General features: G+C 40.0%; 1 protein-coding gene across 1 annotated transcript; it reads left to right on the forward strand.

Annotated features, from left to right (window-relative positions):
* The first annotated feature begins 175 nt into the window (after positions 1-175).
* On the forward strand, positions 176-18,740 carry pard6a (par-6 family cell polarity regulator alpha). Its single transcript, XM_077596224.1, has 6 exons — positions 176-585; positions 2,679-2,901; positions 8,128-8,417; positions 9,212-9,337; positions 9,749-9,945; positions 17,391-18,740. The coding sequence occupies exons 1-6, from the start codon at positions 472-474 to the stop codon at positions 17,659-17,661; spliced, it is 1,221 nt and encodes a 406-aa protein (XP_077452350.1). The 5' UTR covers positions 176-471; the 3' UTR covers positions 17,662-18,740.
* Positions 18,741-19,573: the final 833 nt, after the last annotated feature.

A 19,573-nucleotide genomic window follows, 5' to 3' on the forward strand; every position in this document is an offset into this window, starting at 1 on the left:
TGACACTCAAATATGCCATTGTCGATTGCAACTGGGACAACCTGACATATCACTCTTACGTGGGGCAAAGATGACGCTTCACACTGATGCTCTCTCTCGGCGCGCGCGCCCGCACGCACACAGTCGGAAATTTTCTGAATTGCAATGTGTTTGACAAGCCATTGTTTGGAATGCTTGTCGTCATCTTCATTTAGCCCCGCCCACCACCAACAGCGTTCAAGGATTGAGGTGGATCAGTTTGTCTCGCTCGCTCACTCCGCATCGCATACTGTAATTTACAAGATCCCACCTGTCTCTAAAGCAATGGATTTTAGCATGTTAGCGTCCGATAAAATATATCACGAGATATCAAAACGAGGTCGTTATGTGAAGTTAAATTTACCAGTGCTGTCTTCACGTCTATTTCGGTGATGGAATTGCCTTAAGCGAGAGGGAGGACAAGGAAAACAAGAATTATTATCCTTTTGCCGAATGACTCAAGCCGCCGTGTCGCAGTTTGACATCCAAGCCGAGCCAAGAATGTTACGACAGCATCAACAGACGTCGTTCAAATCCCTGGACAGTGTGGTGGAGGTCAAAAGTAAAGTAAGTAGAAGCATATAATACGATGTCTTCCTTCAGAAAACATGTTGCTCAGAACGGAACCAGCAGTACCTGAAGCCGGTGTATTGAGAGTATTTTGATAAGGATAAATGAGCACGTTCCGCATTGTAATCAGCCATGTCTTCATTTAATCAAATTTATTATTTGCCAAATATCATCGCTGTCTATTCTTCTTTTTTTCCTTACTGGTAGAATTACAATGTGTTGTTATTTTTTTGCGATTAGGCCGCATGTCTATATTTTTGTAATATTGATTCTTGATTGCGGCCCGGCGGGTTGAGTGGTTAGTGCGTCGGCCTAACAGTTCTGTGGTCCTGGGTTCAAATCCAGGTTGGTCCACCTGTGTGGAGTTAGCATGTTCTCTCTGGGGCTGCGTGGGTTTTCTCAGGGTACTCCAGTTTCCTCATACATTCTAAAAACATGCATGGAAGGCTGATTGGACACTCTAAATTGCCACTAGGTAGGGGTGTGAGTGTGCATGGTTGTCCGTCTCCTCGTGCCCAGCGATTGGCTGGCCACCGATTCAGGGTGTCCCCTACCTCTGGCCCAAAGTTAGCGGGGATAGGCCCCAGCACCCTTGTGACACTAGTGCGGTCTGAACTAAAGTGGTTCAGAAAATGAATGAATGATTCTTGATTTTTTTGACGAACAGTAATTTTATTTGAAATTCACTCCTGTATTTTGTCTGATGAATTAAATACACAATACCATTTAAATAAACTATATATGGGTATTAAACAAAAATCTTTACTCTTTGGTGGGAATCCACGCGATATGGTTTTATGTGCCGGACAAATCCCTAATTCCATTGGATGCAAAAATACCTGAAACACTGACTAAAATATAATATAAATATAATATAATGTAAATACAATACAATATAAATATAATACACTATAAATATAATATAATATATAATACAATATAAATATAATATAATAAATATAATATAAATATAATAATATAAAACCTTAGACAAAGCGTTTCATTCAGGAAACATGGCATTGGTATTTCGTATGAAGCTTCTGAACAACTTGATGATGAGTTGATCCTTTCAGGTGTGGTAGAGGAGGGAGATATGGAAAACAGACTGGGTTGGCTCTCTCGAGGACCGGACTAGGCCACCCCTGGTCTACACCATAGGTATCAAACTCATTCCAGAAAGGCCGAGTGGGTGCAGGTTTTCAATCCAACCCACCAAGATGACACCTTTTCACCAATCTGTTCTCTTACAACTTTAATCAGTTGATTGCAGTCAGGTGCTGCTTCTTCCAGCAGACCTCATTGGCCTAAGTGTCTGCGCTCTTTCAGTTGCGAGGAAAACTTTCACCCTCTTTTCCCTTTCTGGAATCAGTTTGACACCTGTGCTTTACACCATCAGGCAGACACCAAGCCTTTCCAACCAACCTTTCACTATTGTGCAATTATTAAAAAAAAATTACTCTCTTCGCACTCCCGCTCCCGGTTTTGTGTGTGCTTGTTTCTCTCAAGATGCTGGTAGGACTTCCTGGTTTCAGAATGCTCAGTTGCCATGGGGAACGTATGGCACAGAAGACATACAGTGGTACCTCGAGATACGAGCTTAATGCGTTCCGGGACTGAGCTCGTATGTCGATTTAGTCTTATCTCAAATGAACGTTTCCCATAGAAATGAACTAAAAACTAATTAATTTGTTCCAACCCTCTAAAACAAATCACCAAAAACAGGATATTGGATCAAAAAAAATTTTTTATTTTGACGGGAAGACAAAAGCAAACAACCCTTGATAGGTTGCATCTGAAAGTCAGGGTGGAGGCGGGGCAAAAAGAGCCAACACGGGAGAAGAAAGGTATCAAAATTTAAGACAAAATTAGAATTAAGTTTAGTGTAAGGTTAGATTGCAAAAAAAAGAAATAATAGAAAACAAAACATTCTAATTCAGTGTTGGCATCCAGTAATAAAGTTTTTTATTTTTTATTTTTTTATTTTTACTAACCCGTAATAAGAATCATATAAAAGCTGTCTTATAGTATACATTGACTGTATTTACATTGCTTAAAATAGAATTTATTTCTGTCTCCATTCTTACATGCAGTTTGATGCTGAATACCGTCGCTTTGCTTTCAAGAGGAACAGCCCAGGTGGGTTCAAAGAATTTTATGGCGTACTCCAAACCATACATCAAATCCCTGAAGTAGACATGTTATTGGGATACGCTGATGACCATGGAGATCTTCTTCCAATCAACAATGATGACAATTTCCAGAAAGCTGTCTCATCAGCAAACCCATTGCTCCGCATTATCATAACAAAGAAAGGTAGGTATTGATGTTTAATTATATAGAATAGAAGTTTTATTACGGAAAGGTAAATTTAATGGTTGAAATTTAATAGTCTAAAGTTCAGACATCCATCCATTTGAAAACATTGCCTTGATAAACTAAGGGGTTAAATTATGAGTTAAAGTGGAACCTTTTTAAAAGCACTCACTGGATTGGATAACTTTATTCATCCCGTATTCGGGAAATTTCATTGTGGCAGTAGCAAGTTTCACGGATAATGTGACTAAACATGGTCGCGATAATCGAACAATCACAAAGTAGGTTCTACGCCTATTAAATCTACCATACTTCATACCTGTCAACTTCGGCCAATCGCTCCCCTCATTAATGATTGCAATTCCCCTTATCAAGCGATAAATATAAACACATATTTACTTACATAGGGCGCAATTAAAAGTCTAAATTTTTCACCAAGTGGACAGGGTACCTAATCATGTTAGCAGTCAACGATGACGTTTTTGTCTGGTACCAGTGACCGAGACGATCCGGATCAGAGCCAAAATGGGTAAAACGAGATCGCTTTCACAAAAAATCCCGTACAAATGTTGTTATACGGCGTACACAATTTGAAATGATCAAAAAAAAAAAAAGGGAAAAACATATAAGTTGACAGGTATGATACTTACATGTTTTCGCGTCTATACAATATCAAGAAGTGTATATATTAAATGTTACACAGTTATATGCATATGTAAATACTGTTATGTATTAAAGTTTAAATATAACCAATAACTTATAAATCTGTAAGTGTGCGCCGTCTTCTTACTTGTCTTCTTTGAGATGAGTGGGCGGTCCCTTCCCTCCGCCTGGAAGTTTCAGCGATAATTTTCAAATTTTTATGAACATTTTTTTGATTTTGGATATCATTCATTCCTTCAGTGGGTGGCACGGCGGATGAGTGGTTAGCACGTCGGCCTCGCAGTGGGGGACCTGGGTTCAAATTCAGGTCGGTCCACCTGTGTCAAATCAAATGTCAAATCAAATGTCAAATCAAAATCAAATCAAATCAGAAGCCTTTATTGTCATTATACACAGCTGCGTATGACGAAATTGGTGGTGCTACTCCACAAAGTGAGTTTTCCCAGTAAAAACATAAATAAGTAATATAAAAAGTCACGTCCTGGCAAGGTAAATTCTAAAATATTGCACAATCTAAGATATTGCACATTGTTATTGTACAGAAAGGATTGTGTGTCGTGCCAATGCAGGTTCAGAGTCCTGATGGCTGTGGGAAAAAAACTGTCCCTAAGTCTATTTGTCCGTGCTCTGTGAGACCTGTAGCGTCTGCCAGAGGGCAGCAGCTGGAACAGGTTGTGACCAGGGTGGTATGGGTCCCTAACAATGTTCCCGGCTCTGCTGAGGTAGCGAGGGCTGGCAATGTCATCCAGTGAGGGCAGAAAGCAGCCAGTGATCTTCTGGGCGGTGTTGATCACTCTTTGCATGGCTTTTCTGTCTGCTGCCGTGCTTCCAGCGTACCACACTGTAATGCAGTATGCCAGGATGCTCTCCACAGTGGCTCTATAGAAGGTTACCAGAAGCTCAGTGTCCAAGTTGTTCCTCCTGAGTACCCTCAGGAAATGGAGTCGTTTCTGGGCCTTCTTCACCACTGCCGTGGGGTTGGTAGACCAGGAGAGCTTGTCTTTGACGTGGACCCCCATTGAATTTGAAGGACTGGACCCTGTCTACACATACTTCATTTATGAGGAGTGGGGCCAGATCTGTGCTGCGTTTGCGAAAGTCCAGGATTATTTCTTTAGTTTTGGTGGTGTTTAGTGTGAGATTGTTCACCAAACACCATGAAGACAGTTTGTTGACCTCATCTGTGTAGGCAGACTCATCCCCCCTGAGATGAGTTTGCGTGTTCTCCCTGGCCCTGCGTGGGTTTTCTCCGGGTACTCCGGTTTCCTCCCACATTCCACAAACATGTATGGTAGGCTGATTGGACACTCTAGATTACCCCAAGGTATGAGTGTGAGCGTGAATGGTTGTTTGTCTCCTTGTGCCCTGCGAATGGCTGGCCACCAATCCAGGGTGTCACCCGCCTCTGGCCTGAAGTCAGCTGGGATAGGCTCCAGCCACCCCCGCAAAGTGAGGATAAAGCGGTTCAGAAAATGAGATGAGATGAGATTCATTCATTCATCTTCTATCCCGCGCATCCTCGAAAGGGTTGTGGGCGTTTCTGACTACACCCTAGGCTGGTCGCCAGTCACACGTAGGAAACATAGAGCGACAAACTACCATACGCCCTCACAATCATACAGCCACCAGCGAGAATTGAGCCCTCACCTGCCCGGACCGAAGTCAGGCGAGTGAACGTCTACACCAGGAGTAGACCTGGGCGATATGACAAAAATGGTTCTCACTATAAAAAATATCAGTCGATATCGATAATTATCACGATAACTAGCACATCTTTTTTTGTTTCAAATTTGACACTTCAAACTTCTGCGAATAAGTAAATAAATTACTTTGCCCCATATTCAAATATGAAAGTACCTGTTACCTTACTTTATAAGAAAAGAGAATATGAAATATAATGATTTTAATAAGTATTTTTATTGTTCTGTTGTGCAATAAAGATAAGACAATTCCCTCCTTACACTATAAAAAGTAAAGAATAATACCTGCAAAAATTGTGACAGGCGTCTTTATTTTTATAAATTTGTCTTCAAACCCAAATTTGCTTTGTGATATGAAATAAATAAAATAATCAACTGAAGACATCATCACCATGAGCAAGCAGACTATTTTCAAACTCACAAAAATAAACTGTAAATTAACATCATATAAAGAAACAGTGTACATTTACCTCACATAGTATGGCCATTTACAAAAAAATAAAATAAAAAGGTTGGATGAACCTAACCCATTTTGACCCAAAATAACATTTATATTTTTGAAACATTTGCAGAACGTTTACATAAAATGGGGAACTACATTGATATCAAGTAAAAAACTAAATTACAGGCTGTCCTCAAATGACAGTGGGTCACGGACATTTTCGATAAGGCTGTTCTTATGAGGCATTTTTAAAAAAAGAAAGAAAGAAAACGCCTGGGAGAATTCACTTGAATCTTTTAGTGGGTCGGCTAGGTGTGGTCTTGCATCTCATAATCGCTTATTTTTGTTATTGTCCTTTTGCGTCAATGTTGTTAGTCTCTATTGCTAACATGCTAAATACACATTTCCTTATCATCCTCTTCTTCTCCTGAGCGTTGGTTTGGAACTAGCATTCATCTCCCAACAGCCCCCCGTTCTCCGTGGTGGTCAGGTGGTGTAATTGTAGTTTAAAATTATCTAATTTTTATGGAAAGTTTTTATATACTATCTTTGACAAGAATTATTTCAGGATAATTATCGTTATCGTTTTATCGCCCAGCTGATTTTGTATACAGCGAAAATACAGCGATGCACTGAAACCGCAAAATTTGAGGTGCCAAGTAGTGGGATATGACAGTATCTTTTCCAGACCAATTGTATACAAGTACCGTATTTTCACGACTATAAGGCGCGCATAAAAGTCTTAAATTTTCTCCAAAATAGACAGGGCGCCTTATAATCCAGTGTGCTTTATGTATGGACTAATACTAAAATTGTTATTACGATAAAATAAAATAAATCCGTCGATAGGGTACACCATCCTCTACAGCTCTCACAACTACGACAAGCAGCCCCCAACTATTTTCCCGTAGAAAAAGTACTGCGCAGTGACTGCTGGGATATATAGTTCTTTTGTCAATACACCCAATGGATTGTGGCCTGGCGATCGACATCAACAGATTTACGAAGCATGGAAGACAGTGTTGGAATAGTTACGCTAGCTACTTGCTAGCTACTATTTGCAAATGGATTGTGGCCTGGCGATCGGCATCAACACAGCTTTACGAAGCATGGAAGACAGTGTTGGAATAGTTACGCTAGCTACTAGCTAGCTACTATTTGTGAATGGATTGTGGCCTGGCGATCGGCATCAACACAGCTTTACGAAGCATGGAAGACAGCTTTGGAATAGTTACGCTAGCTACTAGCTAGCTACTATTTGCGTATGGATCGTGGCCTGGCGATCGGCATCAACATAGCTTTACGAAGCATGGAAGACAGCTTTGGAATAGTTACGCTAGCTAGTAGCTAGCTACTATTTGCGAATGGATTGTGGCCGCCTGGACGAACGTATAAAACTTGTTTTCGATGACTCATTTGGACACAGCAAATGAGGACTTTGATGGATTTGTGGGTGATGATGATGTGTGTACATTGTAAAATGGCTAAATAAAGTACAACCTAACTGAGTTTTGCTTCCGTTGCCTTTTTAAAAACGTGTTTTTAGCATGTGGGTGTAGCATGTATGTTTAAGCTGGTGTATGTTTTGCCATGCCTGGCTGCGTCTATAAAAACGGTGCGTCCATTGTGTGTGTAAATTACAGAAATAGCACTTGTTACTGACACTGCGGCTAAAAATACTATGTGCCGTATAGTCGTGAAAATACGGTAAATGTTCGCCAAGCCTGGGTTGAAAATGTCCTAACGTCCTGTTATTCCAATCTAATTGTGTGAAACATGCCAAACTTTTATACTAGAGAATTCACTCAAATATAGTACTTTTTAAAATAACTGTGTCAATACAAAATGAAGAGAGCAACAGAACAGTAACATATACATATTATCATATGAATCCTTTTCATTTTATTGTGATGCTGATAGCTCTGTAATACAACTTCAGGAACAGGTTAAGAAAGAGTGAGATCAATTTAATAGGAAATAGGTGTATTACCAGACTGCAGGATGGGGAGAGAGCTCAAACAGCTGTGAACCGCTCACAGTCTGTTGTCCTTGCAACTCTCTCTCCGAATGAACAGTGGGTCAGTCTTTATATAGGCAAACAGGGTATAGTATAGTTTCTATGACAACGAACAAACTTTGGGCAAAGTCTGATTAATCAGTGGCAAGTCTCCATGACAACGACCAAACTTTGAGCAAGTTTCTTATGACATCGATGTTTCAATACTTACAAAAACTGATACAATATGAACAAGCAATTGCCAAGCGACTTTGTCATTTTATCTTACAATCTTATCTTACAATGCAACTGTATTTCTATTTTTTATACATTGTACTATTAGCATGAATACTCCAGGTTCTTATTCCCCAAATCAGCATCAACTATTTTTTTCTTCTTCCACCCCATATTGTCTGTTCTTAAAGAGGATGAACCTGTAGCTTTTGGCACCAACTCCCTCCAGAGGCGTAAAAAAGGCCTAGGATTGACAGGACTCCGTACCACTGGCTCATTGGCTACCCACTCAAAGAACAAAATTGGATTATTGATTGGCAGACCACAGAACTTTCGACAAATTTCATCTATCATTGATGTGGATATCCTACCAGAGACACACCGCCGCGTACGGCTCCACAAGCATGGTACCAATAAACCTCTGGGCTTTTACATCCGAGACGGGGCCAGCATGCGGGTGACTGCTTACGGTGTAGAAAAGGTAAGATTCCTCGTCGGAAATATTTGTAATTACCCCAAGCTTGTGGCACTGTTGGGGGAAAAACAGCTAATGAAACATTCAGGAATGAATGCTGCATTCTAGCATGACTTATTTGTGGCTCAGTATTGACAAATCCAAAATGTCACCTGTATTTTTTTAAATGTACAATCAATTCAAAATTTAAGATAAGAAATCTACTCACTCAACGACCTGAAGAGGACATTACCTTTGGTGATGGTGCTCGCTGCCATCTACATACAGGAGACACTGTAATTCTTGGTCTAACCTACATTTGAATTACAATATTGCCAAAATCCTCCTTAACTTTTGTTGCTAATTGGAGTAAATAATCCTGCCAATAAAGTATAACATAATCTCTTTGTGTGAAGGTGGTGTGTCCCCACGTGTTTTGGGAGCATGAACTTGTGTGAAACATTCACACTATTTGGTCACCGATCACTGTCTTCAGTTCTCTAAATGCTTTTCTGCAGTTCATTCATTCATCTTCCCTGAAGCGCATCCTCGCAAGGGTTTCTATTGAGGCATACGCCCTCTGCTGGCTCCTGTACTTTTGTTATGTCATCGTTTTTTTTAAGAAAGCTAATGCCAAAGTATGTACATTTATGATTGTTTTTGTACAATTTCAATAGTTATGGATCTATGTAAGTCTTGATCATTGATTTTTAATACTCTTTGACATGATTCTATTATTTAATTGGGTTGTACAAATCCATAAAGAGGGGCTTTAAATTGTAGATACAGTGTTAATATTTGTATTCCCTTCTCTGCCACAGGTTCCAGGAGTGTTCATATCCCGCCTTGTGCGCGGTGGTCTTGCAGAGAGCACTGGGCTCTTGGGAGTTAATGATGAAATTCTAGAGGTCAATGGTATTGATGTTACAGGAAAATCGTTAGATCAGGTAATTGCTAATAATATTTTAATTGTTAAATAACACCAAATTATTGGTAAAATCGAGTTACAACTCACGTACTGTATTTTCTCGCATATACGCTGTATTTGTAACCCAAAAAAATTATGACTGAATCAAGTGTACAGCTTTTACGCGCACAAATTAGACTTGACATGCACAAAACTGCACGGTGACAAAGACGAAACGCCATAACGCAAGACAATGCGGCAGATACGGTCATTTATTTCAAAATAGAGAAAATATAATATTAATATTAAAAGAAACCACATACCAATTATCTTCATATTATTATACAAGATCCCAAACCCATTTTTTACATACGCAAATGTACCTGTATTCTGAATTTTACACCCCCTCACCCTCCCTACACACACACTTCTCCCATACGTATAATTCCAGGTGACAGACATGATGGTAGCCAACAGCCACAATCTTATAGTGACAGTGAAACCAGCTAACCAGAGGAACAATGTTATGCATCGTGGGAGTAAATCCACAGGAAATTCTGGTTCTTTTGTTTCAAATGGATCTACAGGCTCTGCTCTATCACATGATTCAACAAGTCCCGCATCCCACAGCACCCCCATCACTACAAGGTTAGACATTCAGTGTAATGCAATACATTTAGGAATCAGAATGTTTTGTTATGTTCAGCATTAGAGTAATGGATGGTTTTATAGTAAAGCTTGATTACAAATGTTTTATCCAAATATGTAACTACAATTGAAGCAACTTCTATTACAGTTCAAATAATAATAATTGCAACGCATCTGTGAAATTTGATATTCTTTTATTTTAGTTTCGTAAAGGAAGAAACATCACTAAAACAATTAGCTTTCCTGTGAATCCTTTAATTAAAGTACTATGTCCCTCATTAAAATCCCTCATTATCGCGTCTTCACACACACACATATATATATATATATATATATATATATATATATATATATATATATATATATATATATATATATATATATATATATATATATATATATATATATATATATATATATATATATATATATATATATATACAGTAATACCTCAACATACGAGTGCCCCGACATACCAGCAATTTGAGATACGAGACACATTTTGATATACGAGCATACAGTGGTGGACGCGAGAGGCTACTCATAAGAACATTATGGGCACTGTCTTTCTGGCCACAACTCCCTCGTGAAATGTCTCTACGAGCATTGGGCGGGGAGTTGCATTTTTTCAATGTTTTTTTTCCCGTTAGTCAGTGTGACTGGCAGAGCTTTCTCGCTAATATGAGGAGTACTATTTCCCGGCCAATTTGTCAATTTAGACATCAGAACCGGGCCCGGAGTATAATTTCCCCGGGAAAAAGACAGCGATGAACGTCGATATGTCCATACGCGAAACGGCAAAAATTGCACTAAAATGGGGTAAAATCCACTTCCTAGCAGCATTTAGTGATTAAATACAAACACTGGAGCTTTTCAGATATCAGAACTTGGCCCACAATTGAAATATTATTTAGGAATATAGCCATATTTGTAATTTTACTCACCAAAAATCCTTTTTACACAATATCCATCCTCCTTTCTTTCTTCCTTCTTTCCTATCGCCATCGAAGCTAATGATGAAAGTCGAGCCTGTCCTGTCATATTTCTGGCATAGTCCGTTTCGAAAATAGCATTAAATCAACACAGCAATATACTATTTGCTTGTGGAGCTAAGTTAGCGCGCTGAAAGTGCCCCACACACCATTTTCCCGGCTGTAACAGGCTTGCTAGCTTCGGAGTTGACCGCCCTTTTTTAATGATGTCCATTTTTTTCCTGAAAAAGTCCGTCTAGAAAATACCGTAATTACTCGAATATAACATGCAGATTTTTGCTATATAATTAATTCCAATAGTTGGGGGTGCGTGTTATAATCAAGAACTAAAATAAATTACAAATTTTCGATCGAAAAAAGGATTGTCAAACTCACTTTGACGCACGGATTTTACGTCATCTCGTACAGCTGACGCACGGATTTTACGTCATCTCCTAAAGCCGACGCATGGATTTTACGTCATCTCGTAAACCCGATCGAAAATCGGAAAGCCGAGACCACAACTGCCCCCCTCTAGCCTCGTACTCGTCTCAGTTCACCCTCTCTCAGTTCAGTGTTATAATCAATAACTAAAATAAATTACAAATTTTCGATCGAAAAAAGCATTGTCAAACTCACTTTGACGCACGGATTTTACGTCATCTCGTACAGCTGACGCACGGATTTTACGTCATCTCCTAAAGCCGACGCATGGATTTTACGTCATCTCGTAAACCCGATCGAAAATCGGAAAGCCGAGACCACAACTGCCCCCCTCTAGCCTCGTACTCGTCTCAGTTCACCCTCTCTCAGTTCAGTGTTATAATCAATAACTAAAATAAATTACAAATTTTCGATCGAAAAAAGCATTGTCAAACTCACTTTGACGCAGGGATTTTACGTCATCTCGTACAGCCGACGCACGGATTTTACGTCATCTCGTAAAGCCAATCGGATGATGTGTTGTGGGAGGAAGAGGAAGTTGACGCATACCGGCAGTAGCCAATCCATTGTTTGCTTTCGTTTTCTGTATTTAAGTAGCGACGCGTCATCACACGTCGCCGGATCGTTCACTATCGTTGACTATCATTGACTGTTGTTAGCGGTTGCTAGCGGTCGCTAGCTGTCGTTATTCTGTTGCCTCTGTCCGTATGCGCGCCGCATGCGGCCACGTTTGTTTCCACGCCTTGGTTGATTCATTAAAGGACTCCGTATCACGCTGAATGCCTCGTCCTCTCCTGCTTCCTGTATTTGGGTCTACCTACATCCACGGTCGCGTCGCACAACGCGGCGCGACCGTAACAGATGCCCCCGATCGCGCTGCGACGACCCAGCGACGCGGCGCGATCATAACAAGAGGACAGACAAAGAGAGAGAGGAACTCTTCATTTGAAGGATTCTAATGAATAAATTTGTTTGAACAAAACAATCGTGAAACGAAGAAAAAAAGGTAAGATTTCTGATTTTCGTCAGCGGGAAATTTTAGGTGCGCACTATATTCGAGTACTGCGTTTTTTCCAGATATTTTTGGCCCAAAATTACCTGCGTGTTATTTTCGAGTGCGTGTTATATTCGAGTAATTACGGTAGCTTTGTGAGCAAACAGAATCTATTTGTTTTTGCTTCTGTCGGCCATAGTGGGTGGAGTTTGCGACCTCGGCTGCCTCGGTACTGCTTTGGTCCGCCTACTAGCCAATCATAGTTTGTGAAAGCAATGACATGTCCCAGCCAGCAAAATGCTAACGCCTATGAAAAATCATTGTGGGGTTGCCAACTCGAAATCTGATTGGTTAAAAGCAACAGTCTAGTTTAATGCAGCAGAGCCCGCAAGAACTGATTGTGCAGGCTTTGAGGCAGATCTGATCTGGCAACAAATAATGGCTGAAATGTGATTGGTTAAATGCTTCAATATGAAAACACACATCTGGAAGCAGTGCAGCCAGGGGGAAAAGCAATGAAAGGAAGCTAACAGACCAATTGGAATAATAAGTACGTATTGATGGACAAAATATAATATGATTCAGATATTTCTTAGGCCAGCAGAGAAGGCCTTGAAGGCCCTGACGGCCCGCCACTGATATATATATATGTACATATACATATACATACATATATACATATATACATACATACATACATGTATACAGTGGTACCTCTACATACGATCTTAATCCGTTCCGGGACTGAGATCGTATGTCGAGCTTTTCGTAACTCGAGCGAACGTTTCCCATTGAAATGAACTAAAAACAAATTAATTCGTTCCAACCCTCTGAATAAACACCAAAAACAGGATATTGGATTGGAAAAAATGTTGTATTTCTTCTAATTCACCATCTATTAATAAAGTAACACATAACAAGTGGTTTAATAGTAATAAAATGTGTTTAATATAACTAAAATTGGGCGGATTTCGCCGACGGGAGAGAGAGACGCACAGAGGGGGCGGGTTGGGGTTTCGGAGGGACTTTCCACGACAACGCACTCGTAACGGAACAAACAAATTTAAATTAACTTGGATTAATATATACAGACACACTCAAACATACGTTTAATGTAACTGAATTCTAATTTTTTTTAATTTTTTTTTTACCTTTGTTCTGGGCGGGTTAGCTGTTTGCCACGCCTCCTCCCTCACGTTCACTATCGATGGGCTGTTTGCTGTTGTATTCCCTTCAAAATATTCCGAAAATGATGCACACAAATGTCCTCACAATAGGATAACGCACAACCACTTGCCAACGAGAAGTAGTCTTGAATGAGCGATCGCGGAAGCTAACAGGCTAAGGAAGGAATAACAGCCTACCCACGTATTGATTGTGGGTAATGAAGTTTTATTCTGAGAAACGGTGCCATTGGCTATCGGTGTTGTGTGCACGAGTATACTTCATTACCCAGAAAGCCCTCTTTTTGCCCACGCATGCGCGTTGTGCGTTTCCTGGTCGATGCGTAGGAGAAACTCATCTGAATAAATCGTTCAGTGCTCGTAGACATCTGTTATAGTCGAAAGAGATGGGGCAAAAAAAGGCTACCTGGCTTGGTCGCATCTCGAAATTTTGATCGTATCTAGGGCGAATTATTCGATCGAAATTTTCATCGTACCTCGAGCATGTCGTAGGTAGAGCTGATCGTAGGTAGAGGTACCACTGTATATACAAGCAGGATATTGGATTGGAAAAACATTTTTATTTGTTCTAATTCGCCACTTTTTGCACGGCAACGCGCTCATAAAATAACATAAACTAATTTAAATGAACTTGGATTACGATGCGGAATCTCAAAAATAAGTTTAATCTAACCTTACACTAAACTTCATTCAAATGTTGTTTTACATTTTTATACCTTTCTTCTCCCGGCCGGGTTGGCTCTGTTTGCCCCGCCTCCATCCTGAGTTTCAGATGCAACCTATCAATGGTAGTGTACTTTTGTATTCCCTTCAAAATATTCCAAAACTTATGCACACAAATGTCCTCACAATAGGATAACGCACGACCACTTCCCAACGAGTAGTATATATAACTCTCGTATTAGCGATCGCCTCGCCATTCGCAATGACTAACGGGAAAAAAAACCACTGAAAAAATGCAACGCTCCGCCCAGTGCTTGCAGAGACATTACAAAGAGGGAGTTACGACCACAGAGACATTACGCGAGGGAGTTGCGGGGAGAGAGACAGTGCCCATGATGTTCTTATGAGCAGCCTCTCGCGTCCGCTGTCTGCTCGTATATCAAAATTTGTCTCGTATCTCAAGATAAATATCTGCCCGAAATTTTACTCGTATCTCAAATTTCTCGTAAGTCGGGCCCACTTGTATGTCGAGGTACCACTGTACTCACGCCTGAGCAATTAAATAACAACTATCACTTTGAATTTGATGCAATACATTTATCCCATTCATTCATTTTCTGAACCGCTTTATCCTCATTAGGGTCACGGGGGTTGCTGGAGTCTATCCCAGGTGACTCCAGGCCAGACGCGGGGGACACTCTGACTCGGTAGCCAGCCGATCGCAGGGCACAAGGAGATGGACAATCATGCACACCACACCCATACTTAGGGGCAATTTAGAGTGTCCAACAATGTTTCCTTTAATTTTTTATGTCTGAGCATTCAGACAACCTCCCTGGGGACACAGAGGGGACCAGTGTGAACTATGGGCACACACCATAATCACACCTGCCATAAGCAGATGCATGTGTAACACCAAAAAATGTTCTAGTCATAATAAAATGTAATGATTAATATCTATGAATAAAACATCTTAATAAATGGCACTAGAATATGTAATATATATATATATATATATATATATATATATATATATATATATATATATATATATATATATATATATATATATATATATATATATATATATATATATATATATATATATATATATATATATAAATCTGTCTGAAATGGTAGCTTATTTTTAACGTGGGTCCTTCTCAATCTCATTCAAATTACTTTTCTGCTGAATGTGTCACTTGAGATAGTCAATGTTCCATATATATGCAATATTTTTCCATCGGAAAACTCGGTCACACGCTTATACTTTAGCTTCACTGCATGTTTTGCAGAGGAGAACGCTCTTAATTTTTATTTGATTGATTTATAAAGGAACAGCACATAATGAAAATATTTATATTCATGTTAATGAACATATATATGTAAACATGACCGGACATTTCGTCGACGGACACTTCGTCGCCGGACGCTTCGTCAAACGGACGCTTCGTCGCCGGACAGTTCGTCGAACAGACATCGTCGCCGGACATTTCGTCGATGGACAATTAGTCGCCGGACTCGCGGACGATTGTTTTTAAAATAAAAGGCAATAAATAAAATTATTTTATTAAAAATATGTTGATTCTTTTTGGGGTTAATCCAAACGTGGAGCGCTCAACGTAGGAACCGTTTCGTGCGTAGTGTGTTTAGAGACGAGCACATTTAGTAATTGAACACGCCCAAATGTTAATGTGTTTGTGTTGTCGAGCGAGTTTTTGCTGTTTTATTTTCTTTAATAAAGAATATGTGAATTTCCTTTGTCTCCTTTAATAGTGGTTAAGGTTAGTGGTTAAGGTTAGGCGAACAGTCTGGCGACGAAGTGTCCGGCGACTAATTGTCCGTCGACGAAGTGTCCGGTTGACGAACTGTCCGGCGACGAAGCGTCCGTTCGACGAACCCTCCGGGGACGAAGCGTCCGGCGACGAAGTGTCCGTCGACGAAATGTCCGGGTACCTATGTAAATATGTAAGATTGTAGCTGAGGGCTAATTTTCACCTTAATTTCCAGCTAATTTCTCCCTTGTGTAGGTTGAAGACAAACGATAACACATGCTAGACACACACACATAAACACACACGCATGCATGCACACACACACACACACGCACACACAGCAGTTTGAGACAGTTCTCAGCCAAATTCACCACTTGTTGTATTTTGCAACTAGTCCGACCGCCATTACATCTTAAAAGACCCACATTTCTTTTTGACTTTGGCTTATTGAGTGGCTCGGTTATTTTGCCATGATAAAGGTTAGCAGTTGCTCCACTGAACAGTTAGCTATATGCTAACCTGCAAAACACATGCACCTGCGCAAAATGCTTAACTAACACAGCCAATCAATGACGTTCACATTTACCCATGCCGCGGAATTAAACACACGGGACGTGAACCGAATCATATCATTGGCTCCACACAGTCTTAGTCATAGCTTCATCTGTAATGAGCATGTTTTGTCAGTGACAGGCTGCCACTCTCTGAGTTGCGTTGCAAAATGGCACAGAAAAAAATGTAATGTGTTTATTTTTTTATTTTTTGTACAATTAGGTTGGTGCATGTTGTGCCCTGCGTGAATCAGCCTCACAGCTCTGGGGTCCTGGGGTCAAATGCAGGTTGGTCCACCTGTGTGGAGTTTGCATGTTCTCCCCGGGCCTGAGATGAGATGAAACAATTAGGTTGGATTTTATTATAGGGAGAACATGCAAACTCCACACAGGTGGACTGACCCAGTTTTGAGCCCAGTACCCCAGAGCTCTGAGGCTGACGTGCTAACCACTCAGCCGCCGAGCCGCCACTAGAATATTCACATACTGAATTAGCACTGTATCAAAAAATATGTTTAGACCTCCAGCATGGGATGCAGAAGTGCAAATTTCAATCATCGACCTCACAGAAAGTATCCAAATTGGCAAGGCAGGATACTTAATCTTAGAGCACTACCTAATGTTACAGGAATTCACACTATTAACTTTTTCATTAGGTAGGCTTTTGCACTGTCTAATATTCGTAAGCTATCTCTAAGAGAATAACACATTTAGAAGATCTGCTGTGTTCCATCCTGAGACAAAAAATTCCCATTGAGGCTTTTTGTAACCTGAATATTTTGTATGTAGAATCTCATAAGTGGAGGTGCCGCTGTACTTACATCTTTATTTTGTAGTTTGTTAATGATGTCTTTTTGTTTCAGTAACAGCATTGTGGAGGGTGACAGCGATGAAGAAGTTGATGATGATGGTGACCTCGTCCTGGAAAGTGACTGTTTGACATTCTATTCATCTAGAAACGATATGAACTTCACCAGTGAAACATCGCACAACATCCCTGCGGTTCGAACCCTCCAACAGAGTGTCTCCATGCCTGAATACATGGCAGCAAACTTGAATTCCCGTCAAAATGGGCACCCGGATAACAGCATTCAACGGAGTATGAGAGAGAGGGGCAACATAATAACAATGTAAACACAGCTACAGATTGAATTTTCATGACTTTGACAACAATATATCTGGATGGGTTACTGTTACCGTGATACCTTTTCCAAAATCGAAATTTATCGGACTCTCAGCAATAACGATTTCTTCTTTTACCTGCTTGGCAGTCTACATCATGACCCTGTTTGACATTAGAAAGTGAGCAGCCCTTATTTTTCACGTGGTTGTTGCATAGTACCCTGCATACAGCTTTATTAGGCTATATTATAAATGTGAAAACTGCTCTGAAACATATAGAAATTCATTGGTCCGCCATTCATGGGAGTGTGGTATTGTGGCATGTGTAAAAAGAGAATTTCTGCAAATATGATGCTGAAGTAAAAGAGGTTATGATTGTCTGTGTATTGAATAGTTTAAATGAGAAATGTATCAAACTATAATCACTTAAATAGCGTTTTAGATTCTTACAAATAGTTTAAACCATTAACTGCACCTTTAAAAAAAAATCAGTTCATTAAAAATAATGTACAGGGCCTACATGTAAATATAATGATGAAGTACTATATCAGTGAGTTCAACAGTAACCATTTGCTACTACAATGCAAACAAAAAAACCTCAAAACATATTACAAAAAGTTTCTGTCTCAAGATAACATAATACATAGATAGAACATATCTTAGCTTTGTCACAGAAATTTGCGAGTAGCCAAGGTTTATAACTAAATAATGGGTTGGGTAAAATCACATAGCGGTTCACTGGAAGATAGAGGGCCTGAAAAGAATAAAACATGGCATTTGTATACAGTGTAAGGAACAACCGATTGAAATATTTGTCACTTGGTTAAGGATTTTAATTCCACGATTCTTGAGTGACTAAGCCCTTTGCTTTAAATTTTTAAGTCAAAAGAGTCAGCAAAGCACACACTTTCACCCTTTAGAATCATTTTTTTTTTCATTATTTAAGTAACCTTCTGTGTGGGGTGATGGGAATGATGACATCTAATAAAATATGCAGGGTGGTGGGATATGTAAGGCATACAACGTGTTTTAATGACTCTATACCAAACTGGAAATTATAAATCTTCATTAAAATTAAAAAATACAATCTAGATGAGTATGAGATGTATTGATTTTTTTTCTTTAAATGCTTGGTAGGATACTCAAAACATTGCATGTCCTGTAGCCCAATTGCTATGGATAAAAAAAGATCATATTATATTTTAGTTGCACTAATCAATTGCTTGTGGCTTTACAGGTTTATATATATTTATATTCAGAATATGCACCCGACCTCCTTGGCCCCTCCCACAGGTGGTGAGACCATAGCAAGGAGAACCCACATCATCTCTTGGTGCTATGCCCGCCCAGCCCCCATGGGTGCAGGCCTGACAACCAGTCGCTTGTCATCATGCCCCACGTCCTGGCCTTTTTCAAGAGTGGAGCCCCGGTTACCCGCGTCTGGGCAAGAAAACATGGAGTTCATTGATTTTACTTGTCATAAGGGGCAGTAAAAGTTTTATAGCCATAAGATAGTTATTGAGGGTTGGATTGATTCAGACGAAGCCTTACTCAAGGTCTTAGTGTAAAATGCACGGCCTGCCACTGAGTTTTACTAACACACAAAATTTAGTTTTAATGAAATACATACCAGTCAAACAATCCAAAATCTCTGAAATCCCAACTGTAAAACTGCAGGCTCAAACAGTTTTCACAACTCCGTGGTGGCTTGACCTAGTTTCGTTCAATACATTCATTTTCAACACCACTTATTCAAGTTAGGGTTGTGGGGTGCTGGAGCCTACACTAGATCATCTCAGGCGAAAGGTGGACTCCACCCTAAACAGGTCACCAGCCAGTCACAGGGCACACACAAAGATACACAACCATTTTCACCCATAGTCACACGGCCACTGAGCAAGAATCGATCCCGTGCTGATTGAAC

The sequence above is a fragment of the Stigmatopora argus genome, chromosome 3 (genome assembly GCF_051989625.1).
Source record: "Stigmatopora argus isolate UIUO_Sarg chromosome 3, RoL_Sarg_1.0, whole genome shotgun sequence".
Taxonomy (NCBI): Eukaryota; Metazoa; Chordata; class Actinopteri; order Syngnathiformes; family Syngnathidae; genus Stigmatopora; species Stigmatopora argus.